The sequence below is a fragment of the Sander lucioperca genome, chromosome 10 (assembly GCF_008315115.2).
Source record: "Sander lucioperca isolate FBNREF2018 chromosome 10, SLUC_FBN_1.2, whole genome shotgun sequence".
Taxonomy (NCBI): domain Eukaryota; kingdom Metazoa; phylum Chordata; class Actinopteri; order Perciformes; family Percidae; genus Sander; species Sander lucioperca.
In genome coordinates this window covers 18,628,511-18,653,510 of record NC_050182.1, presented here as the reverse complement: position 1 = coordinate 18,653,510, position 25,000 = coordinate 18,628,511, and the positions used below count along the sequence as shown (strand labels likewise).

The window sequence follows — 25,000 nt, the reverse complement described above, 5'->3', positions numbered from 1 at the left end:
CAGCCTATCTCGGTCCTCGGAGGCCGTCTTGGTGCCCACCACGGCCAGCAGCGCCCTCCTCCTCCGAGGCTGGCCGGCCTTCATCAGCACCTCCTTCAGGGTGAAGTCCAGCGTCTTTCCCAGCAGTGAGGAGCCGCCCCGCTGCGCCATGTTCTCCATCAGGTGCTTCCGCATCAGTGTGCTGCTCTGGTACGTCTCCAGGTCAAACTCCAGCTGGGGATCTTTGGTACCGCTCTGGACTACAGCCACCCGGGCCTGGCTGTCGGCCCTGCGGGGCTGTTGGCTCACGGCCAGATGTTCCACCACAGAGCCCAGCAGCTGCTGGCCACCGGCATACTCATCGGCCTGCATCTCCCTGGAGCCGTCCAGCACCAGGACCAGGTCCACGTTGACTTCTTGAGGTGTCAGGGCGTCCTGGATCGAGGGGCACATCTCTGAACGCCTACAGGGGTCTGAAGAAAAAACACCAATCATCGACTAGCTTGGTTAGAAAATGGCTTTGTGCAATTAAAGCTGTTAAAATTGTCACTTTGGTCTTCTTAGTGACACTTTTGGAAATCACTTAGCTAGACGATCTCAAGGGATGTTATTTGACACTGTCAACTTCTTAAAGGTGCTCTAAGCGATGTCACACATTTTTTAGGCTACAACATTTTTTGTCACATACAGCAAACATCTCCTCACTATCTGCTAGCTGCCTGTCCTCTGAACACACTGTAAAAAACATCTCCTCACTATCTGCTAGCTGCCTGTCCTCTGAACACACTGTAAAAAACATCTCTTCACTATCTGCTAGCTGCCTGTCCCCAGGCTCCACAAACGCCAACCAAAACAAACTGCATTCCAGCCAATAACCGACAAGAAGGATTTGGGAGTGGGGGGGTTATGTCTTTGGATTAAACATACTAGTTCACTGCCTGTTCAGAACGGTCCGATTAGGGTTAGGGATTCCGAGTATATTTTTAAAACAAATTTATCGAAATATGAGCGTGGTTCAATCAGGTGCGGCCCGGCTGCACTCATCTAGAGATTCTGCCTTTTCCCCTATTTTTCCATCTAGCTGTCACAGATCCAGGTAGCGATGTTCCCTGGGTGGGGAAAGGAGGGAGCCCGGCTCAGCCGCTATTAAACAGCGCGCAACAAAACAAAGTGCTGGAGAGCCAGTGAGCGTCGGCCTTGATCTATGCTTACTTTTGATCATTTGCATGTAAGGTATACAGCAATCACTTTTGGCGGATGATCACTTCTGGCATGACAGCGGTAGCCAGTCCTTCCAGAAAAACCAGATTATGCGATCGCATAATTCAATGCATAATCAGCCAAAGTCCGCATATTTATGCGGGTGCCGCATTTTTTCAAAAACGCCGCACTTTCGCTGCATAAATTGCCGATTTCCGCGCAAAATATGCGGGCCTTGCATGATTTCATAATCCCTGCATTTTCGTTGCAAAAAAGTCACACATATCTTAGCAGAAAGTTGAAAAATGTTGCGTTTACTTCACACAAGAGCAGCCATTTTCCCCTGTTGCCATGGGAACGTTATGAAGTGACGTAATTACGCGACGTGAACATCATCGAAAAGCTGCAAACCCCGCGATGAAGCTATGAGGAAACCGCAGTTTTTGCAAGTTCCCGCAATTTTTACAAGTTCCCGCAATTTTTGCAAGTTCCTGCAATTTTTACAATTTCCCGCAAGTTTTACAAGTTCCCTCAATTTTTGCAAGTTCCCTCAATTTAATCGCATAAAAATGCATAAATATCCCGCATATTCCATCACATTTTCTAAGAAAATATGCCGCATAATCAAGGATTTTTGCCCGCAACAATCACAAAAAAACTCCGCATTTTTCTGGAAGGACTGGGTAGCATGCAAAGACATGCTTGGCCTCTCCGTTTCATCTAGGGACGTAAGCAACTCCCCGCTGCTGTACTTGCGCATGCAGGAGACCCACATGGGCACAAAGCCACCCACAGTTTAGAACGCCAACACAAAGAAAGAGAAAGGTGACGGATATCCGACCAAAAAGAGGAACATCCCGCGGAATTTCCGCAGCACCTGAGCAATACCGGAAGTGGAACGTCGTCGATATGGACTAGGGCTATGGTTTCAGCACATTTTTAATAATATCACTAATGATTTATAATAATCCAAGCCTGAGGCTCGGGGCCTACCGTAACAGATCGTACAGTTCTTGACCTTCTGCAGGTCAGCAGCCATGTCCCTTCTCAGCACGATGAACAAAGAGTGTCCTGTGTCGTCGACCTGGAGATATAACAGCAGCTGTTATTATTTATCGCTAACTTTGTACTGACAAAAAGAAGTTTAATGGCATACACATAATCCTAGAAAAAAATTCACATTTCATCTCCTGACAAAGTACTTTTTGTGGGCACCCGGTTAGCTCAGTTGGTGGAGCGGGCGCCCATGTGTGGAGGTTTGCTCCTCGACGCAGCGGGCCTAGGTTCGACTCCGACCTGCGGCCCTTTGCTCCATGTCATTCCTCCCTCTCTCTCCCCTTTAGTTTCTTCAGCTGTCCTGTTAATAAAGGCCTAAAAATGGCTACAAAAAATCATCTTTAAAGTACTTCTTGTAAATGCTCTCCATCGGGCAAAAAAAGTGCCAGAATTGTAAAACGCAGCCCTTTTTCTGCAGGAATTTTTTTCGCCCATTGAATCAGGCTTTCACCATCTGAAAGAACGTAGACTCGCATTTGCATTTGTAGAACAGCCAATAGAAACACGCTCTCTTTGAAATTACCTGTGATCGTCCAAAGTCTCCCGTCACTGGTTAGATTTTCTAAAGCCTGAAAAGAAGTCTAGAGAGGCATCGAATCAGAGAAATAAAACGTTTTTGCTGATTCAGCACTAGAAATGCAACTCTAGCAAGCATCTCACTATCACTAATGTTATCCACATTCATATTTTGAAAAGTCGGAAGTTAGAACGGAAGGACAGAGAGTCATTTTTCTATGCAGATGATACACCGTCTCGTCTCATTGGTGTGAATTGGCAGGTTTCAGAACGCTGCAGACCGACGCTTTGCAAGTAGTTGCAAGTTTAAACTTGTCTGGAACCATTGGTCTGAACTGGGCTTAAAGGTCATAGGACAGTTTGAAGCGAACAACTCTTCAACAACGTCTAGTTCGGATGCGATTCCCCCGAGGCCACTGGGCGAACAAGAATGGGTCCCTACTTTTAAAACGGTTGAATCAAACCTACCTTTATCGCTCGTTCAACGTCCGGAGCGCTTCGCAGAGAGATGACCGCTGGGACGATTTTGAGGGCTCGGTACTCCATCATGGCGGTGACAATCTCGGAATTATCCTCTGACGGCCCACCGGAGAAGAAGACAGCCACCTTCCTTATCATCAGTCCCTTACGAGTACGTTTGAAGACGTTATGAGCCACAAATCGCATGGCAGCCCCCAGATTGCGCAGGCTGGTCGTGCTCTTCAGAGTGATGCTCTTCACCTCTTCGATCAGCTGAGTCTTGCGCTGGTAGTCCTGGAAGCGGATCACATAGTTGGTGTTGGCGTTGTAAGTCACCACGGTGACGCGAGCGCCCGTCGGACAGTTGCTCTCAGAGATGGTGATGCCCTCCAGCAGGGAGATGAGGGCGGAGCGCTGCCTCTCGAAGGCTGCCGGGGTCACGTCCTGCGATACGTCCAGACCGAACACCAGCTCGGTGGGGTAGGCCGGGCACTTTGATTCACCTGGAGGAGAAAAAGTAACGAATCAGGTCCCATAAAACCCCCAAACCACTATGCTATCATCTTTGAAACTCTGCCCAAAACATTTACTTTAGCAGGCTGTTCTCACGAACCATTTGTACATAAAGCTATGAAAAGTAAAGCACTGTAATTGGTATGTATTGTACATATTTATTGCTGTATGCACCAAATTGAATGTGGCTGTATGAGACTGTGAAGATCCGCTTTCAAGCCGGGGAGCAGAGGTATCATGTCCCGGGAGAAGTTAAGGAGAAAACACAAGACTTTCACCCAGGAAACAGGTGTTCGCTCGGGAGTACTACTTAAGGGGACTGGTGTATTAACCCAAATCACATTTTTCAATTTTTATCTTGACTAATCGTTTTGGTGTCTAAACTCTAAACTTAACTGTCTCCAGTGTATCTCACTATCAGTAACGTTATCCACATTCATAGATGCAACAAACGATATGTCCAGTGTTACGGCCACAGCAAACAAACACAACTTAAAGTGCCCATATTATGAAAAAACTTTTTCTGGGATTTGGGGTGTTATTTTGTGTCTCTGGTGCTTCCACACGCATACAAACTTGGAAAAAAAAGAGTGAGATACGGTTTCTGAATGTGTCCTGCCTTCAGTCTCCGGGTGAGCTGTTCAAAATCTGCACGGCTTTCTACGTCACTAGCCAAAAAGAGGGGGCTAAACCATGCTAGCGGTTAGCCCCCTCGTTCTGAATGGCAAAACACTGCTACAACACACACAAGTTCACCATAATCTACAAAAGAACTACTTCCATGTCCCTGTTCTGCAGGTATTCCACGCAAAGTTGGAAGTGCGCCCTCGTTTAGAATAAGTCTCCCTTGTACTGACTGCAGTTGGAGAAACAGCTAGCTAGTAATTGTGAGCCTTACCTAGCTACTGATCATGTGATCTTACCTAGCTACTGAGCATGTGCGACTGACAACAAAGATGTTACAGCAGTGAGAGGTCTCACTCTGTAGCTAAAACAGAGACCTGAACACAGGGTGAAAAGAGGAGCTGCAGCAATGTGCAGTACAACAAAAATATGGTGTTTTTTGAAAATTAAACCATGTAAACCTATTCTGATATAACCTCTAAATACAATTATGAACCTGAAAATGAGCAGAATATGGCCACTTTAAATGTGAACCTGAGGATTAGTGAAAGAACAAAAGAAGGGAAGAAACCTGAAGAGTAGTGACTAACTAACAGAAACAAAGCAGCGAAAACTAGACTACCAGACCTCCATCCTCAAAGCAATTTAAACACTAAAGAAGACAACAGGAGACAATGGATGACCAGAGCAGCTTCAGTCTCAGAGACCCGATCCCTGTCTCCCAGCCTTCCTTATATACAAGGGCGGGGCCACACTGACAATCAGGAATCAGGAATCACCTGAGACGAACAGAGAGGAAGAAGATAGCAGGGCAGGGAGCGCATAACATCCAGCTACAAAAAAAGTAGGGTTGGGTATTGTCAGGGTTTTTTCCGATACTGGTGCTAAAACGATACTTTTAAAACGGGGCCGGTGCAGAAACGGTGCCTGAACCAAAATATATATATTTATAATGTATATAATGTAAAATATAAAAAAGGAGTACAAAACGACAGGCGGCGACATTAAAGAATGGCGTGTTTATTGCTAAGGCCATATGGTCAAAATTAAATGATTGATTAATAACATAATTAACATACAACATGTAACTATAACTTATAACAATGACTTATTTCACCAGTAAATTGCTGGTACGACAAAAACAAGGACCGGATGGGAAAAGGGTATTTTACAATAACTTTGAATGCACCACAAGGCTGGCGAGTTTCAAGTGAACGCACCGTCTGTGTTGTTTTTCCAACAACGGCAGCTGCACGCTGCTTAACGTCCCGCTGTTGGAATCCTCTACAGGGAAATACAGTCAAACTTTACACCGCTTAACGTAAACTGTCAGCATTTTAACCAGTGTGTTTGGCCCAGCTACTACCTAACGGTAACGTAGCATCCCGTGCAGCGATGCTTCTGAAAAAAAAGAAGTCAGGCACCGAAATTTTCGTTGTTATTTGGTCTCGTTACTACCGTTTACGTTGGAACCGGTGCCCTATTGGCAACAGCTTTCAGAATGTTGCAGACTGTGCTGCGTGTGTTGCTACCGTGTTGCGCGCGTTGCAAGTAGATGCAAGTTTGCATCTTCTTGCAGCGCGCTGGTCATCTTGTCGTCTTGTCGTGAATCGTTGGTCTGCACTGGGCTCCACAGCGCAGCGAAGATTCGACTGTGAGACTGGCAGTCACAGCTTTTTCAATCGAAGCATCGAATATTCGGGGTCACCCCTGGTGCATACAATTCATTTCTCAACACTGACGTCCTCTAAAGGTGCTGACACACCAGCCCGATTATCGGCCGTTGGACAGTCTGGCGAGGTCGGTGACTCGAGTCTGTTCGGTGTGTTCCGTGCCGTCGTCAGTCGGAGGAGCCGTCGGCGTCCATTTCGGCCGATTTGACATGTTGAATCGGCCAGTGGGCAGTCGGACTCAATGACCAATCTGATTGGTGGAGTGCTAGCCCTTGACTAGCGAATCAGTGCATGAGAAAACTGGAGCTGACAACGCCAGTATCTTCTTATTACTAGCCATCGTATTTTCTTCTGTTCAGCGAGTAATGACAACAACCATCCTTCTTGACTACTATCAACACTCTCTGATGAAAACAATGACTGACGACAGCGTGCTCTGTGTTTACGAGGTCTAGAGAGATGTTCCGTCATTTCTGGTTTTAATTTTTTGGGCGACAATGCAGATTAGCGCCGCCTGCTGTTATGGAGACGTATTACGTCTCGCGCACACGCAGAACGTACGCTCAAGTCGGCGTCGCTTCGGTGTGTTCTGAGGCACTTTTTGGACCGACTCGGGGAGACGGGTGACGAATGATCAGTCCGACTGCCTTTTCTGCCCACGGTCGGCCGTCGGGTTGGTGTGTCAGAGCCTTAACATCTTTTAAAAATTATAGAAGAGTATTATGTAACTGCCAACCGTCCAAAATCACCAGTCATGACTGAAATGAAACCAAAGTGAAACTACAAAGGTTTAAAAGGTGAATTGATATTTTTTTGATGAATAGAAGAGTAAATCTCACAGCTGGAGTTTTGTATTTTACTTACCGTGAAGTTCTGAGTGACTGATCGGAGATATACGTACCTTTGCAACATACTGCGTGGAGGAGAAAAACATATTGTTTGAGTTATAGCAGCAGTACATTCTGCATTTTATTTCATTGAAAGTTATTACACATTTGTTTTGTAAAAATAAAACAAGGACATTATAAAGGTGTTCTTTGTATTTTTTGAATAGAACTAATTTAGCATTATGAAACCTTTACAAAGTTATATTCACAAAAGTGTTTTGTATCCCAAATATGACAATTACAAATAAACACTCACCACAGTTGTCTTTGATGTAGGTGATCATCTGGCACTCCTGAGATAACAGAAAATATGTTGTGTGTAAATACATTTCATGTTACTATACTATACTATAATACAGTAAAAGTACTAAAACATACTGTGAAAATACTCCACTACAAGTAAAAGACCTGCATTTAAACCCTTACTGCAGTAAAAGTGTGAACGTTGGGTGCCTGGTTAGCTCAGTTGGTAGAGCGGGCGCCCATATATTGAGGTTCACTCCTCCGACCTGCAGCCCTTTGCTGCATCTCATTCCCCCCCTCTCGCTCCCCCTTCAAATCTAAGCTGTCCTATACAAATAAAGACCTAAAATGCCCCCAAAAAATCGTAAAAAGACAAAAAAAAAGTGTGTACGTTGCAGTAAAAGAGTGTACTAGGTGTGTGCAAAAAAATCCGATTCACATTGAAATCGCGATTCGAGCTCTACCGATTCAAAATTGATTCATGGAATTCCCAAAATCAATTCATAATTTATTTTTTTTTTTTTTAAATTGTATGTCTACTGCAATCACATGGGAAAAGTAACTACATTTACATACTGTGAATCGTTTTTGAATCGAAAATCGATATGGAATCGTGCACCCCTATTGTTTACGTTGCAGTAAAATATTCCCTGTCAGTGTTTTTTTTTTTTTTTTTTTTAATATATATATATATATATATGGGGGGGCTATGGGGTGGGGGTGCGTGATCACAGAAGGCTTGTATCATGTGGACAGGCCGACGGTTTTGTTGTCATTACTTAGAATTCATCATGGGGGAGACAGAAACTACGCACTATAGCTTTAATAATAATATTCAGACCTTTTTTTAAAAAAAATATTACTTTCAAAAAAAAACAAATATTACTTTTTATAAAAAAATATTACGACTTTTTCACTACAGTAAAAGTACTGATACCACACTGAAAACACTCCACTACAAGTAAAAGTCCTGCATTAAAATCCTTATTCTGGTTTAATATTCCTACTGCATTAACGTGTATGCTGCATTTTCCTGCTGTAGATGTTTAAGGTTGTGCTCATTTTAATTCCTTTATATACTGTTGGGTAGTTTAATCTACAGCAATGCATCATGTTGTAAAAGATCATCATATGTTTGTAGCGTCGCTGTCCTGTGAGAACCACGTACTGTATCTCTATAAAGTTCGAAAACTTTTCGTGGTGTCAGAAAAACAGCCCTGTTTCCAGCTTTTGTGACGATGTGTTTTCCAGCTGATCCAAAAGGCTTTTTAAAGACTTCATTTAGCTTTACGAAGGAGGAGAAGTCTATCTCAAAACGTTCAACATCAACACATCTGGAGATCCGTTGTTTTCACTGGTCAGGAAGGGGAGGAAGGAAAAACTGTCATCTGGAAAGTAACTAAAGCTGTCAGACACATGTAGTGGAGTAAAAAGTACAATATGTACCTCTGAGATGTGGAGGAGTAGAAGTAGAAAGGAGCAGAACATGGAAACACTCAAGTACAAGCACCTCAGATTTGTACGTCAGTACAATACATGTACTTAGAATGAATATGTATGTATGAATAAATGTACTTAGTTACATTCCACCACTGACTTACAGTCATGGCTGAGGTTCCAGGAGGACCTTTGGCACCCTGGATGGAGGGAAAAGAGGAATATTAGTAAACATATATGGTTATTATTTCATACTGAGATGACTGAGTGAGTGACTTCAGCTCACAGGTCGCCGGCTGATATTCAGATTGATTTAGAATAGAGTGCCTTTTATTTTCACTATACACATGAGATTAAAAGCAACTTTTCCATTGCCAACATGTACGTAAAATAAATATAACATATTAACATGCATATATAACATGCAAAACAAAAAGGGGTGTGATATGCAGTGTGGGTTATTGCACATTATTTGAATGTTGCCCAATAATGGTGATCATATTCAATGAGTAACAGATATTGGACAGTAAGAGTTGTGATATTGCACAGTATACAGATATTGCACAGTAATTGAATTGCACAGTATTATCAATATTATCAATAGTATTTGATATTAAATATTGCACAGTAGGTGGGTAGAAGAAAGCCCGGGGGTTGGGGGGTTAGACTGTGAAGTCAGTGCATGTATGAGTTCAAAGTGGTTATGGCTTTTTGGAAAAAAACTGTTCTTGAATCTTGAATTTACCATTGAGGATTCAACGTTAACTTTTTTATTCTGCTTGCCCAGTTGGGCAAAAGACTCAAGTAAACTGTTATATTTGATCTTTATTTACAATGTATGAACACATACGGGACAGTACCATATAATAGTTTAAGTTCATACTGAAAGTAGAGGCTGTTATTTCAAAAATAAACAAAATCTGATTGCAATAATAACCAGACCGAGAGGCGGCAGTTTCTATCTATAATTAGTTTGACAGCTTACATTTTTTTAGTTACCCTCATATCTACTTTGTCATAAAGTTTGAGTTGGAACATTTGTATTTCTTAGTTTCTAAACCGAAAATAACTATCTAGCAATAACCCAAACGGAATCTGTGGAATTTAGCAAACTGTTTTTCTGCTTGTGGTGGAGATGTGTTACCATTAGTGTTACCATTACGTGTTTGATTTTAATTGGTTGGACATCTGCGGAAATCTGCGTCCGCAGCTTCCCGTGTGGTCCCGCAAATGAGACATGTTTTGTGCCTTTGGATTCGAACTTTTTGCAAAACATTGTAGTCGTTTCATCGTCACAAAGACTAAACTCCAAGGGCCCTATCTTAACGATCTAAGCTCACGGTGTGAAGCGCCTGACTCAGGTGTGTTTAGGGCGTGTCCAAATCCACTTTTTCTAGTTTGACGGCGGAAAAAAGGGTCCGTGCCCCGGGGTCATGGTTCTAAAGGGTTGTACTTAGTGTCTTCATTAATCAGAGGTGTGTTTTGGGCGTAACATGCAATCAACCAATCAGAGATCATCTCCCATTCCCTTTAAAAGCCAGGCGCGTTTGGACCTTGGAGCATTGCTATTATGATGGAGGATTTGCACCGTAATATTTTTATTTATAATCTTCTGCATGTGTGTGTGCTGCTGTGCGTCCCTGTGTGTGTAACAAGCATAGTGTGTGTGCGCTGTGTACGAGCCTAGGAGCATTTTACTAATGCTCTGTTAAAATAACAATGAAATGCTGCGTTATTGACTTTAGACCAGGTTTTTGTTGGTCAATCACTTCCCGCTGCCTCAAGATAGCAATACTCCCAGAATGCACCTGAACACACCTCCCTGTAAGACCAGCACGCCCAGAATGCACCTGAACACACCTCCCTGTAAGACCAGCACGCCCAGGATGCACCTGAACACACCTCCCTGTAAGACCAGCACGCCCATGGGCCACAGATGGGTGCAGGTGCATTTGCTATTTAAAACGACGTGGGCGCTGGACGGGAAACTGACAACTGCGTCGGTCTTAAACTAGCAAAGACACTTGCGTCGGGCGTTGCGCCGAGCCGGGTGCAAGATAGGGCCCTGAATGTCTTCTCACCCTGTGTCCGTCATATCCCGAATCTCCAGGCACGCCTGGCTCTCCCGGCAGCCCTGAATTCCCCTGGAACGATCAGACCAGAAATTAAATAAGTCACAGATGAAGCAAAAACTATTTGAAATAAAGAGCAGGGATGTTGTGTCTCACCCCTCGGCCATGGTTCCCGTCACGTCCTGGGTATCCTTTGGTTCCTTTCACACCGTCCTCACCCTGAAAACACAACATGGCTGAACAGTTTGGACTCCAACGGGCTACCTCTTTTTCCCGTTTTTTTGGCTATAGCGTTCGGTATTATTTAGATATCAATTCTTTGAAAATAGATGGACTCACCACTAGACCAGGGTAACCAGGGAAACCAGGATCTCCCTGTAAAGGGTAGGAAGAGGAATCATAATCTCACTCTGACTTCAGGAGGATTTTTATAAAATGTCACATAGTAAGCGCTTTCCATCCACCAGTTCTTACTTTTTATTTTATTAGAACAAAACAGAAACGAGGGTCAGGTATATAACATAGCACCGTATCCTCATTCAACAGTTTGAATGAGATCTTACGGAAGGTTATGCACATGTTTGTCGCGCGTTATCCCACAAACGTCCAGCAACACAGAGCGATCAGTGTGCCTGCAGTGCAGAACCTGTTTAGGCAACAAAGCTACTTGGTTAGGTTGAGGAACATATTCTAGACTCTCTAAATGTTAAACCCTATTACTTCAAACCTCTAATAGTGACTGTTGATTTCTGTCTATCCTACTGTCTACTTTATTCCCTTATAATGCCCATATTTAATGCTATCTTTATTTAAACTTTATCCTTGCACTGCTATAGTTTTTATATTACTATGTCTACATTATTCTCTTATATTCTCCATATTTAATGCTGGTCTCTAGACTTTATCCTTGCACTATTGGACTTATTTGCACTATACCACCATGACACACCCTCTCATAGAGCACCTTACCATGCAGACTGAATCACAGGGTCAGTCCCTGCCCTGTCACTGCAAGCCTCTCATGCTTATACATCCCTTAGTACATTCATGTGGATTTTTTATTTAGTATCTTTTCTGTTATTGTCCATATTATTCATGTGGATTTGTGATTTTATCATCTTGTTTATGATGTATGTGTATGTTGTGTGTGATGTCTTTAAGCTACTGGGACCTTGCATGACCCCTTGGGGATCAATAAAGTAAGTAAGTAAGTAAGTAAGTAAGTAAGTGTGTGTGCGTGCGTGCGTGCGTGCGTGTGTGTGTGTATGTATGTATGTATCTATCTATCTATCTATCTATCTATCTATCTATCTATCTATCTATCTCTATGTTATCGGGCCGAATGAAACAGTGAAACGAGTAATTTCGAGGGGGTTGTGCTGCTCATAAAAATGTCTCCGCTGATTTTATTTCTCCATGTAAGTCTGTGGGGATTTTTTTTTTTTTGGGAGAAAGGGCATCGCGTGACGCACAGGGAAAACAGCTTGTTTTCCCTCTGTTTTGGCCATGTTCTATCCCAGGGGCCTGATTTTAATCCCCTCTCTTCTCTTGCAGAGGTTAAAGGCAGCAGCTGGAGGATCAGCTCCGCCAGCTGTTTACTCACATTAAACTAACATTTACACAACATGCAAAGACCACGCTCACGTTCTCTTTTCATCATTTCCTGATCTTGATGAGTCGTTAAAGGTCAGCTCTACCTTAACGCCTTTGGACCCTTTAGTTCCATAACCGTCTTGGCCATCCTGACCCTGAAACACACACACACACACACACACACACACACATACACACACACACACACACACACACACACAGGGTCAGAATCACTGACTGAATGATAAACACAGTTTACATTACACAGTAACCAGCTGATGTTCAGCTCCTCACCGGCGGTCCTATCGGTCCCACTGGTCCCGTACTCCCCTTAACACCCGGGTCTCCTGGTTGGCCCTTCAACAACAGCGACAACAGGAGTTTTAGAAAACACACATTTTACTTGTTTACTTGTGAAACTATCCCAACATGATTGTTTGGTGCAAGGCCGGCCCGGTGCATAGGCAGTAAGTACAGGCAAGTGCTAGGGGCACTGGCAGTCCAAACGAGTAAAGAAAAATTGAAGATGATAACAAAAAACACACAAAGAATGGCGGAAAACGCGACAAAAACAATGTAGAAAATGTAGAAAACACAAAAAGCGACATAAACGTCAAAACAAATTGCCAAACCGACAAAAAAAAGAAATCTTAAAACCCCCCCCTGCAGAAATGAGCGTAAGAAAATGTTAAAAAAAGTGATGAATGTTGGACAAAAGCCCCAAAAACCCAACTGATATCTAGCCTAGGGCACCAAATAGGTTCGGGCCGACTACGGTTTTGTGGTTAATATGCTATCATCTCCTGTGAGTTGGATATATACATAATTTTCTTTCTGACAAACACTCCTGTCACTTTCCGTAAATTACGTAATGGTAGAAAGATAAGAACGAGTCCCTAGGAAAAGGAGGATTGGTTCAAGCCAGGTTCACGGAGTTAAATCTTCAAGAAGGAAAACAGAAAGATTGTGATGTGTGTGGGGAAACAGATGAGTAACATACTCACATTACTGAGTCATCAAACTGTTAATTAACCGCTGTGTTGTCTTAACGCCGACCATACAACTTGTGGTCCTCCTGGCTCAACACTTTTTTAATGTTTAAAGGCTTTTTTTTTAAGTGTTAGTCCCTTTTTTATCATAAATTTACAGTAATATACTGGCAGCAGCTTTGCCAGTAAACTAGAGAGACTTATACTCTTTATTAATCCCCAATGGGGAAATTACAATTTACACTCTGTTGTTATTACAGACTTCACACAGGCCTGAAATACACACACACACACACACACACACACACACACATGCTCAGGTCCTATACATGCACTTACCCTACAGTCGCATTAGCTACAAGAGACAGCGACAAAGCGGCAGGCTGCCATTCATTTTCAACGGGAGTGGCGAGCGACAAGCTAGCCGCTGCCACGAGTAAGGCGGGGCCAAAATAGACAAGAAGTCTATTTTATGCAAATGCTGAGCGATGCGACAAAGCGAAGGCAGCGTGACGTATGTACGTTGGTTGCTCGAGACGAAGAAAAATCATACAAGATGGTGGAAACGCTTCAGGACGTCGTATTTCTGTATATATCTGATATGTTTGGCATTTTATCTCATATATTTTGTTACCCCTATCGAGAAATAAATAGATTTAAATCCAACAACATCGTTCTTGTGACTTGACAATCCCTCTGAAGTGACTTGTAAGACCTCTTGCAGATACGAGGCAATAGCATGCTAGGCTACTATCGATACAGAAGCATCACCATGACAACCAGGAGTAGGCTAGGCACGCCCAGGAACGCCCATTAAGCGAGTGCGTGTCGCTGTCCTTTGTAGCTAATGTGACTGTAGGGTAATGGAAGGACGACAGAGTGAGTGGGCTGCGACTGGTGAACAGGCGCCCTGAGCAGTTGGTGGGGGGGGGGGGGGGGGATTTGGTGCATTGCTCAAGAGCACCTTGGCTACCAGTCCACCTCCGTACTTGAACCAGCGACCCTCTGGTTCCCAACCCAACTCCCTACAGACTGAGCTACTGCCACCGATTAATTTAATAGTTGACAACTAATCGATTCATCTTTGCAGCTCTACAAAGGCTACATCTACTCTACTACGTTTTGGTTTAACAACTAATGCCTTTTGCTACGTTTACGCCTCGCGTCCACATACTCTTTCTGAGCCCCTAAAACTAACATTTGGAAACACTGCTACCCCCGTTTTGGTTTGAAAACTCTGCGTTATTTTGTAGTCTGGACGGACACAAAGGGAGACGCACATTTACTGTATTTTCAACTTAATTTCAGACTTTTTAAGACCTTTATGAATGGAATTTACGACCTACATCACGACATAAAAGTACAACGAAATGCAGAGTACTTGCAAAGTGAATGAATGTATTCAAATTGAATGAAAGCGCCACGGAGTGATAATGATCTGTACATATACAGCAAATTATATTTGGACGAGCGAAAGAAAGAACTACAACGCCACGGAATAAAAGAAAAACATTTCAATAGGCCTGTCAAGACCTAGAAGATATACTTCAGTGAATTTAAGGGCCTGAAATTTAGATTATTACATTTTAGACCCCGCAGAAACCATGTTAAAAGTTATATTCCAACACAAGATGAGGTTACACACCTTCGGTCCGGTAGGGCCGCGACGTCCAGGTTGTCCCGTGGCTCCAGCTGATCCCGGTTCACCCTGCAGACAAACCAACAGAGTCAGAGGAGACAAGAGAGGAGAGAAGGAGAGAAGGAAAGGAGAGGAGACAAGAGAGGAGAGAAAGAGAGCAGACAAGAGAGGAGAGAAGGAGAGGGAGAGGAGACAAGAGGAGAGAGAAGGAGAGGGAGAGGAGACAAGAGAGGAGTGAAGGAGAGGGAGAGGAGACAAGAGAGGAGTGAAGGAGAGTGAGAGGAGACAAGAGGAGAGAGAAGGAGAGGGAGAGGAGACAAGAGGAGAGAGAAGGAGAGGGAGAGGAGACAAGAGGAGAGAGAAGGAGAGGGAGAGGAGACAAGAGGAGAGGGGGAGGAGACAAGAGAGGAGAGAAGGAGAGGGGGAGGAGACAAGAGAGGAGAGAAGGAGAGGGAGAGGAGACAAGAGGAGAGGGAGAGGAGACAAGAGGAGAGAGAAGGAGAGGGAGAGGAGACAAGAGGAGAGGGGGAGGAGACAAGAGAGGAGAGAAGGAGAGGGGGAGGAGACAAGAGAGGAGAGAAGGAGAGGGAGAGGAGACAAGAGGAGAGGGAGAGGAGACAAGAGAGCAGATGAAACAAGAGAAGAGAGGAGACAGTATCCAATCACATCGTGAAGTTCAACCAAAACTTATATCTATTAATATAAATCAATATGAATAATGAAGTGGAGGATGGTGGGGTGATGAACCGACCTGACGTCCAGGGAAGCCAGCGATTCCTTTCGGTCCTTGGTCTCCGTTTCCTCCCCTGCGTCCCTGCAGAGACAACAGACTGGTTCAGGTCAAGCACACGTGTTGTGTGTTATTTACATGTTTACCACCGGGCCTGGTTAGGAGAAATGGAAAATACATGATGTTGAGTATATGGTTCTCAGCAGGAAACCGATGGAGTGCCTACTCCAGGTAGGGAGGGTAGGGCATCTGGTAAGGATGCCCCCTTGGCGCCTCCCTAGGGAGGTGTTCCCCCGCTAACCAACCCTGCGGATAAGCGGATGAAGATGGATGGATGGATGGAGTATATACCGTACTGGTCCGAAAATAAGAATAAGAAAAAAGTCTGAAAAAGTGGGGTCGTCTTATAATCGGGGTCTAGACTTTCAGCTGTTCAAGTCGCAGAACATAAGGGACGGCACCTGTTTCAGCAGCCAATACAGAAGTCAGCTATAAACTATAGAAATAAAATGATCCATAATCCATTTTATTTTAATGTTACAAACAGCTGGTTGAAATGGCAGAGTTTTAGACGGAGCCTCAACGACTGCACGAAAGCACGGTAACATTATACGGTGGAGCGAGATAGAGAGAGACTGAAGAGAGAGATAGAGAGAGACTGAAGAGAGAGATAGAGAGAGACTGAAGAGAGAGATAGAGAGAGACTGAAGAGAGAGATAGAGAGAGATTGAAGAGAGAGATAGAGAGAGATAGAGAGAGACTGAAGAGAGAGATTGAAGAGAGAGATAGAGAGAGACTGAAGAGAGAGATAGAGAGAGACTGAAGAGACGAAAGAACAAAGCCACGAATCAGAAAAATGACACGTGTGGCGTCTTATAATCAGGGTCGTCTTATATTCGGGCCAATACGGTAAGTCGGGCTGAAATACAGGGCTCTAGTGTCCAGGATATAGTCAATAGATGCTTACGGTATCCAAACGTGGAAAGTGACATTAAATAGAACACTTGGTGTCTGAAATATTCTGCTCTATCTATCTCTATTCTAATAGTTATTAGTGAAGGAAAGAAGTAGACCATCACTCTAACAGCTGATTACAAACTTTTCAACAGTAGTTGAACATCAGCAGTATAAGTTTTTAGACCACAGAATGTGTGTTATCAGCGTATTTCAGCCTGGATGGAGCTTTAACGGAATATCACTCCTTAAAGTAACTCTGGCAGCAAAAAGAGCGATAGCTGGAGATTATTTCTCCTTCCTCATTAGGCCGCCGTTTAGAAATGTTTCACAGCCCTTAAACGTTTCCAAATTATTCTAAATAAAGCAACGATCCAACAGGAGAATTGAAAAAAACATAAAACAGAATGAGTCAGACAGTCAGTTTCATTGTTTTTTCCTTAGTCAAGATCTCCACAGAGTCACACACATGGTTCTACTTTCCCTAAACAGCTCCAGTCAAATTCTCTGGAAGTCTGTCCTTAAGCCAAAACAATTATCAAGTCCAGATTTGACAGACACCCACATTTCAACGCACATCCTGACCTGACTGACTCCCAGTGTTGGGCAAGTTACTTTTAAAAAGTAATTAGCTACAGTTACTAGTTACTTTTTCCAAAAAGTAACTAAATTAGTTATTCAGTTAAGTAGCTATTGCATTACTTTCAAGTACATTTTTAAATACTCAAATGTGACCCCACCTCCACCTACCCCTCTTAGATGGAACTTAAAATACATGTGCATGTTCAATTATTCATGATAAATCTGAATATTATAATGAAATGGACACTTAATGCAATACATTATTAACAGAAACAATGTACACAAATCTAAACTATTTTAATGTTGCTGTGGGACAAAGTGAGACTAGCCTCCAATCACATGCCATGTATGTAGATATTATGTTTATATAGTGGATACATACCAATAACACAACACCTCAACAGGCCACAACTGGGCAACATTAAATTATGCTTGTTAAGCACTAGACCAAAAATAAATAACAAATATATACTCTCTTCGTAGTGCAAATAACGTAAGTGGCCTGATGTTTATACTTGTGCGCTGGTGTGTGCGTTGAGCCAATATGTGTGTGTGTGTGTGTGTGTGTGTGTGTGTGGGGAGTAGGTGATCGAGCGAGGGAGAAGTGAGAGAGTGATGGTGATTATCTTCAGAGTGAGTAGTGACTCTAGAGTCGTAGTGAGAGAAACAAAGTGTCTCCTCTGTTCTTTCTGACCACGGTGGTAGATCTGGAGCAGGAGAAGTTAACCCTCTCCTTGATTTCATAACGCCATACCTGTCTCTCTCTCTTGTTGACTGACTCGCTTGTGTTGTTCTTGTGTGTCCGACTATGCGTGCTTTCGAACACCCGCCCAACTCTACCTCTGATTGGCTTACCATGACATTTTACTCAACCTCAGCCAATCGTCAGCATTTATGCACTTGCGTCGTGCACTGCCCACTAACTGAGGAAGAACAGTAAAAAAAAGTCTTTGACTCTCGGCTCAGACTCAGAAATCTAGTTGGTCTGATGAAAAAAACAGCTTCAAATATAGTAACGCGCCGCATTTTTTGGCAGTAACAGTAACGGCGTTATTAAGATGGGAAGAGTGATTAATTAGATTACTCATTACTGACCATCACTATACCACTGCTGACTCCACAACTCTCTACGTTGACCTGTATTCAGGTCTAGGGTGACCAGATGAGAATGGGTAACATTGGGACATGAATTTCAAAACTCTGCACCAAAATGATTTATTATTTTTGATTCAGGTTGAATTCCTGAATCAAAATAATAAATCATTTTGGTTTGCCTGTCTGTCCTGTAAACCCGAAATTCCAAATAAAAAAATCATTAAAATCATGAACTCAAATGTCATTATGAAACAAAGAAAACAAACGCAATGACTGCGCTTTAACATCAGCAACATCCAATCCAATCACTCCTTCTAGTGGCTGCCTGCACATGCACTTTCCCTGGCCTCATGGCTGCAGCTTGCGCTCTCTTCATCTACTCTATAACATGAAAAGGGGACAAAAAGGTTGTATTTATTGTAATTAACCTTTGGATAAAGGTCCCATGGCATGAAAATGTCACTTCATGAGGTTTTTTAACATTAATATGAGTTCCCCCAGCCTGCCTATGGTCCCCCAGTGGCTAGAAATGGTGATAGGTGTAAACTGAGCCCTGGGTATCCTGCTCTGCCTTTGAGAAAATGAAAGCTCAGATGGGCCGATCTGGAATCTTCCCTTTATGATGTCATAAGGGGAAAGGTTACCTCCCCTTTCTCTGCTTTGTCCGCCCAGAGAATTTGGCTCACCCATGAGAGAGAGAGACATCATGGCTTGAAAACAAGCGAAGCATGGCAGTTGGTCAAGGCCACACCCCCACCCTCCACCTTGCCCCTCTCCTCCTCAATAGCATTTAAAGCTACAGACACAGAAATGGCACATCCTAAGGAAAGCATATTGTGGGACTGGCTCTAGTGGCTGTAATTCTGCACCAAGGCTGAATTTTGGGAAAGAGACTTCAGATACAGTATTAGGGGACCACTAAGGTCTATATAAAAGAGACTTCAGATACAGTATTAGGGGACCACTAAGGTCTATATAAAAGCATCCAGAAAGCAGCTTGTCATAGGACCTTTAAGTATTTCAACCCCAGACTGTAGTGTCCCTCAGCCGTGATGACACCCCGTTGTCTCTGACGGGGATGGGGGCTTTTATTTCGGAGACGAGGAGGACTTTCGGAACGTTTTGGAAGCGGGTCGCAGGCAGAGCGCCCAGGACCATCTGCCGGAACGGGAGCTGGCTGCAGGACAACTCAATCACCATGAACAATTTTTAATATTCTATCAGACTATAACTACTCGAGAGTCTACTCTTGAGACTTTGCTCTAATTTTCGGGACAATTAGGGCAGGATTCAGGATTTCGGGACTGTCCCGAATTTTTCGGGAAGTCTGGTCACCCGTATTCAGGTCCCGTGTTGTTCTGTAAATGTGCTCGTTAGAAACGTTTGGATGAGGCACAGGCAGTATAGGCAAATGTTAGGGGCGCCCGCAGTCCAAATGAGTACAGAAAAGTTCAAGATAATAATAATAAAAAATAAATAAATAAATAAAAAACGTCGGCAAAGGGTGTCGGGAAATGTGACAAAAACGTCGGAAGAGCAACAAAAATGCTGGAAAAAACAAACAAACTAAAACTTCCAAAAAAACAAAATACATAAAAACTGTCGGAAAAGAAAGTCAACAAAAATGTTTAAAACGACAAAAATGTTGAATGTAAAAAAAGGGTCAAAAGAAGGGACAAAAACCTCGAAAAAAACAACCACGAAAACGTCGGAATAAAGCTAAAACTAACGGAATAAAGCAACAAAAAAACAGCTGAAATCTTGCCTTGGGCTCCAGATTGGTTGGGGCGGGCTCTGTTTGGCAGCAGGATAACAAGCTGCAGCTTGCAGCTGCTGTTGCTGAGCCTCTCTAAATCAAATCAGTGCAGTCTGTGTTTGGATAGTTACACTGTTTTTACTAAGTTGGCTTCAAACTTCATCCGTGGCTCTAGCAGCTGTAACTAACAATTATTACTGGTTCTAATGATGATGATGTGTTCCAGAAAAAAGCAAAAGGTTATACTTCCTGCGACAGCTAAGGAAGTTTAATCTGCCTAAGGAGCTGCTGACCACTTTCTACTCAGCCATCATTCAGTCTGTCATCTGCACCTCCATCACTGTCTGGTTTGGGTCAGCCACCAAACGGGACAGGGCCAGACTGAAACGGACAATTAGGGCTGCAGAGAGGATCATTGGGACTGACCTTCCCTCCATCCAGGACCTGTACCGGTCCAGGGTCAGGAAAAGGGCAGCAAAAATCTCTGCAGACCCCTCACATCCTGGTCACAAACCGTTCAACCTCCTTCCCTCTGGTAGGGGATACAGGGCACTGTTCGCCAAAACCAGCTGACACAGAGACAGTTTCTTTCCCCAAGCAGTCACTCTGTTGAACACTCAGAAATAGCCCCCACCCTTACACTGAACAAAGTCAACCACCACTGTTCTGCTCATCTACCTCATGTCTATTTAAATCCTACAATTACAATATTATTAATAAATTACCATTGCACTGATCTGCCTTGCATTGTACTCATATTTAAATCCTAAAATCTCAGTCTATTGACCGATATTGCACTATTCCTTCCCTCTCTTTTGTATATTTTTTGTAAAATTGTAAATTCTATTGTATTGTTACACTGTTCTAGCCTAGAAATCTAGACCACTCTAGCGGCAGCAAATGTAATTTGCAGTCAGGGTCAGTCTAGCAACTCTCCGTTGGCTTGCGAGCTGGAAAAACCAAACTCTAGTCAGGCCAATCACATCGTGTATAGAGTCGGTGGGCGGGGCTTAACATAATGACGGCAGAGTTGCGACGGTTCCGCGTGAATTCCCTGCTACTTGAAAACAAAGAAGATGGCTGCTGCTGCTGGTGAACAGCGGTCTTTGGAGTCGGCTTTGGCCGCGACTCTGGAAGACTTGGAGTTCAGCTTTACTTTGAGAAAAGAACAAAGAACGCCACTGAAGTCATTCTTAAAAAAGGAAGATGGGTTCAGAGTTTAAAGTTTAATCTATCAACTAGCGTTGCTCTGGTTGGCAGAAGGAATTTGAAAAACAACCGTTTATCCCGCCCCTCGGATTGAGCCCAGCCAATGGTGAGTTCCCAGACCCAACATCTGGATGTGGGTCTGGCTTGTCAGGCTAACTCTGTTTTTATTCTTAATATGTTAAGTCAATTCGGAGTCAAATTCCTTGTTTGTCTACGTGAACATGGAACTCGTGAGCAGAAAAAGTGTAGTTTGGCAGTACTTTCAGTCAAAAGAAGGCCATTCAAGTCCAGCTACATGTTCAATTTACAATGCTGATTAGTCTGGTGGTGGCGAGGACCCTAAACTATACACAACATCACCACTGTTACAACATCTGGTATCAAACATCCGAAAGAATACGAGTTGTGCATGAAGGAATCTACAGACAGCAGCCAAAATGCAGCAACTTCAGGTACGGCAAAGGAAGGACAGTCACTGTTTACTTCATTAATGTGTTTACTGTGTTCATGGACTGAGGATGGGACGAGGATTCGGCAGAATCTTAACCAGTGGATTCGGTATTTGGCCAAACCCCAAAAATCTGGATTCGGTGCCGAATACTGCATACTGATAAAGTTCCCTTGGCATTTGGAATTAAAATAGCCCCACATCATCACATCCCCTTCACCATACCCCCACATCATCACATCCCCTTCACCATACCCCCACATCATCACATACCCTTCACCATACCTAGAGATTGCCATGGGGTACTTTCATAAAGTCATCTCTCAATGCAAATCAAACCAGCTATTAGGCTAACCGACATAAAACCATGTCAGTCTCTAGGTATGGTGAAGGGGATGTGATGATGTGGGGGTATGGTGAAGGGTATGTGATGATGTGGGGGTATGGTGAAGGGTATGTGATGATGTGGGGGTATGGTGAAGGGTATGTGATGATGTGGGGTATGGTGAAGGGTATGTTATGATGTGGGGGTATGGTGAAGGGTATGTGATGATGTGGGGTATGGTGAAGGGTATGTGATGATGTGGGGGTATGGTGAAGGGGATGTGATGATGTGGGGGTATGATGAAGGGTATGTGATGATGTGGGGTATGGTGAAGGGTATGTGATGATGTGGGGGTATGGTGAAGGGTATGTGATGATGTGGGGTATGGTGAAGGGTATGTTATGATGTGGGGTATGGTGAAGGGTATGTGATGATGTGGGGTATGGTGAAGGGTATGTGATGATGTGGGGGTATGGTGAAGGGTATGTGATGATGTGGGGGCCAAGGGAACTTTATCAGGATGCATAGTATCCTGGATCCATGAAATAACTGGCCTTTCAAAATAAAAGTCTGCCTGCCTCTATGGGAATTTAACATAGGGGTGTACTTACTTATGCCCCCTGTATTTTAAGGAAGAACATTTATTTATTTACGATACATTATTCATTCACAAAGAAAACTGGTGTCCTTAAAGGTTGGATTTTTCCTCATTTTTTTAATTAAGGCATTAAGATCAATTTCCTAAAGATGATTTTTTTTATTCCTCTTTTTAGTCAACTTTAGCATGGGTGTCCTAATTTGTTCAGATGACTGTAGATATATGAAACGAAAGCAGATTTAAACTACACCCTTTCAGTGTTTTGGAAAGCCTGCGCCTGAAGCTGTACTGCTGCTTCGGATGACGCTGCAGCAGACGTTAACGTTACAGAAACTACAGACAATGGGACACGTCGCTCTGGGACGGGCGAGTCTAATGCTGGGAGGGAAAAAATTACAGTATTCTCACTACGAAAAACTAGACTACACCACTGCCCTGCACGTGAAGAACAAGGCGTCCGACCGATCTGTCGTAGTGAGAGTATGTTGCACAGAGAGATCAGCACGAGACGGGAGCTGTTCCTGTTCCTTGTTGATCAGGGGCACGTTCAATCTCAAAACCGTGTGCACCGGTTTGCTACGGTTTCCTGGTTGAACGACGTGTTTCCTCGGAAAAAGGGCCAAATTGCCAAAATAAGCAACAGAAACCTTTAAAACATGGCAAAAATGTCGGAAAAAGCAACAAGAACTCTGAAATCGCGACAAAAACTTCTGAAAAAGCCTAGTTTTGATTACTGGGGGGGTTGTAACCCTCCACCCCCCCGTAAAATTACGCCTAACACACAACGACACACAGTCTGAACTCTGTGAAGATAAACTCTGCACCGCTTCCTAAAATGGAGCTCTCAGCTGTGATTGTCTGTGGGGCTTTTAGCAGAGCACAGAGTTGATCCTAGATTTCATTCTAATTGACATTAAGCCATTTGAGAAAGGCCTACTGTAAACAGGATGTGACTGCAAAGACGATGGATGGGAAGTCTAAAGAGACTCAGAGAACGAGCTGAGAAACAAAAGTGTCTGTGTGAGAAGGAGATGCAGAGCTCTGCCCAAAACTGGGACCTGGTTGTGTATCTGTTGGCTAATTTTCTCAAGAAGTTACAGCTGAGTCCAAAATAAGCAACAGAAACCTTTAAATAAAGCGGCAAAAATGTCAGAAAAAGCGACAAGAACAGTGAAATCGCTTCTGAAAAAGCCGAGTTTTTTAAATTACGCCTTTGGTCACAGGTGATACCCAATCAGCAGAGACGTGTTTGTAGTAAACTCGTGGTAATAACAAGGAAGAGCTCTTAAGCACACAGCAGGGGGTTCAACGCACCCCCGTTTCAGTTATAAAAACAACGCGTTGCAACGTTTTGTCGGGACTGAACGTGGCGTGGCCTCTTGTTGATCTGGCTTCGTGCTCGTCCCTCACCTGTGATCCAGCGGCTCCTGGGCTGCCCGGAAGTCCTGGCTCTCCCGGCGGTCCCGGTGTACCCTACAAAACACAAACACGGTTTAAAAAGAGTATTTCAGCGTGGAGTGGACTCGCAAACCGTTGTCATACACAGGGTTCAGCAATAAGGGTTTCCCGTTGCAAGTAAATATAACATATAGCATATAATTGTTATATTTACTTGCCTGTATGGGCGTCATGTTTTGGACATTTTAGGCCTTTATTAGACAGGACAACTGAAGACAGGAAAGGGGGAGAGAAAGGGGAGAATGACTTGCAGCAAAGGGCCGCAGGTCGGAATCGAACCCGCGGCCAAGGCGGTGAGGAGTGAGCATCTGCACATGGGGTGCACGCTCCACCCGGTAAACTACACAGGCTCCCCATATTATTGACGCTTTTGACGGTTTTTTTTTTTTTTTTTTTTTTTACGCTTTGTTGATGTTTTTTCCCCAAAGATTGACATTTTTTTCAGACTTTTGTTTGACGTTTTTCCTTGAGAAAGAAAAAAAAGTATAGGGGGCCTTTATAGATAAAATGTCTATAGGGACAAGAGAAAAAGAAACCCTTAGCGCTGAACCTGTGCTCACAGAATCGAGTGATTTTTGACTTCCTCTCCTACCTTCCCTCCCGCGGTGCCTCTTCTTCCATCTGGACCCTGCGCAGCAGAAAACAGTTACAGATATTATTCACCGTGACAACATTAAAGGGTAACTTCAGTGACTTGATTTGAACAACAATCTTTGAAATTCAATATTCAAGATACTTCATTGTCACTGTATGAACACAACGAAAATGACGTGCAGAAGCAGTAATTAATTATATAACAATAAGATAAAAAAACAATAAGAAGATTTAAAAAAACACACTTAAAAAAGGCATTGCACATACAGTATGTACTCATATGAGCCTTTGTGGAGCTTTTGGTCCAGTATATAGCAACAAAACAACCTGTAATGTAACGTTAACGGGGAAATGTTCAGCTTCAGTTTCCG

The 25,000-nt window shown here is 43.4% G+C and overlaps 1 protein-coding gene and 1 long non-coding RNA gene across 2 annotated transcripts in view; one reads left to right on the top strand and one right to left on the bottom strand.

Annotated features, from left to right (window-relative positions):
• Positions 1-8,680, top strand: part of LOC116051209 — a 22,979-nt gene extending 14,299 nt beyond the window's left edge. Inside the window, exon 3 of the long non-coding RNA XR_004105302.2 lies at positions 8,573-8,680. This is a non-coding gene — a long non-coding RNA (uncharacterized LOC116051209). The remainder of the gene's footprint in view (positions 1-8,572) is intronic.
• LOC116051186 (collagen alpha-6(VI) chain-like) overlaps positions 1-25,000 on the bottom strand; it is a 64,338-nt gene that overhangs the window by 11,890 nt on the left and 27,448 nt on the right. Inside the window, exons 21-35 of the mRNA XM_031301429.2 lie at positions 24,628-24,663; positions 23,988-24,050; positions 15,632-15,694; positions 14,887-14,949; positions 12,547-12,609; positions 12,357-12,407; positions 10,999-11,034; positions 10,816-10,878; positions 10,669-10,731; positions 8,752-8,787; positions 7,164-7,200; positions 6,922-6,933; positions 3,220-3,713; positions 2,173-2,263; positions 1-452 (exon numbers count right to left, since the gene is read on the bottom strand). The exon at positions 1-452 is cut by the window's left edge and continues 199 nt beyond it. Of these exons, the coding sequence (XP_031157289.2) occupies positions 1-452; positions 2,173-2,263; positions 3,220-3,713; positions 6,922-6,933; positions 7,164-7,200; positions 8,752-8,787; positions 10,669-10,731; positions 10,816-10,878; positions 10,999-11,034; positions 12,357-12,407; positions 12,547-12,609; positions 14,887-14,949; positions 15,632-15,694; positions 23,988-24,050; positions 24,628-24,663 (1,623 nt within the window). The remainder of the gene's footprint in view (positions 453-2,172; positions 2,264-3,219; positions 3,714-6,921; positions 6,934-7,163; positions 7,201-8,751; positions 8,788-10,668; positions 10,732-10,815; positions 10,879-10,998; positions 11,035-12,356; positions 12,408-12,546; positions 12,610-14,886; positions 14,950-15,631; positions 15,695-23,987; positions 24,051-24,627; positions 24,664-25,000) is intronic.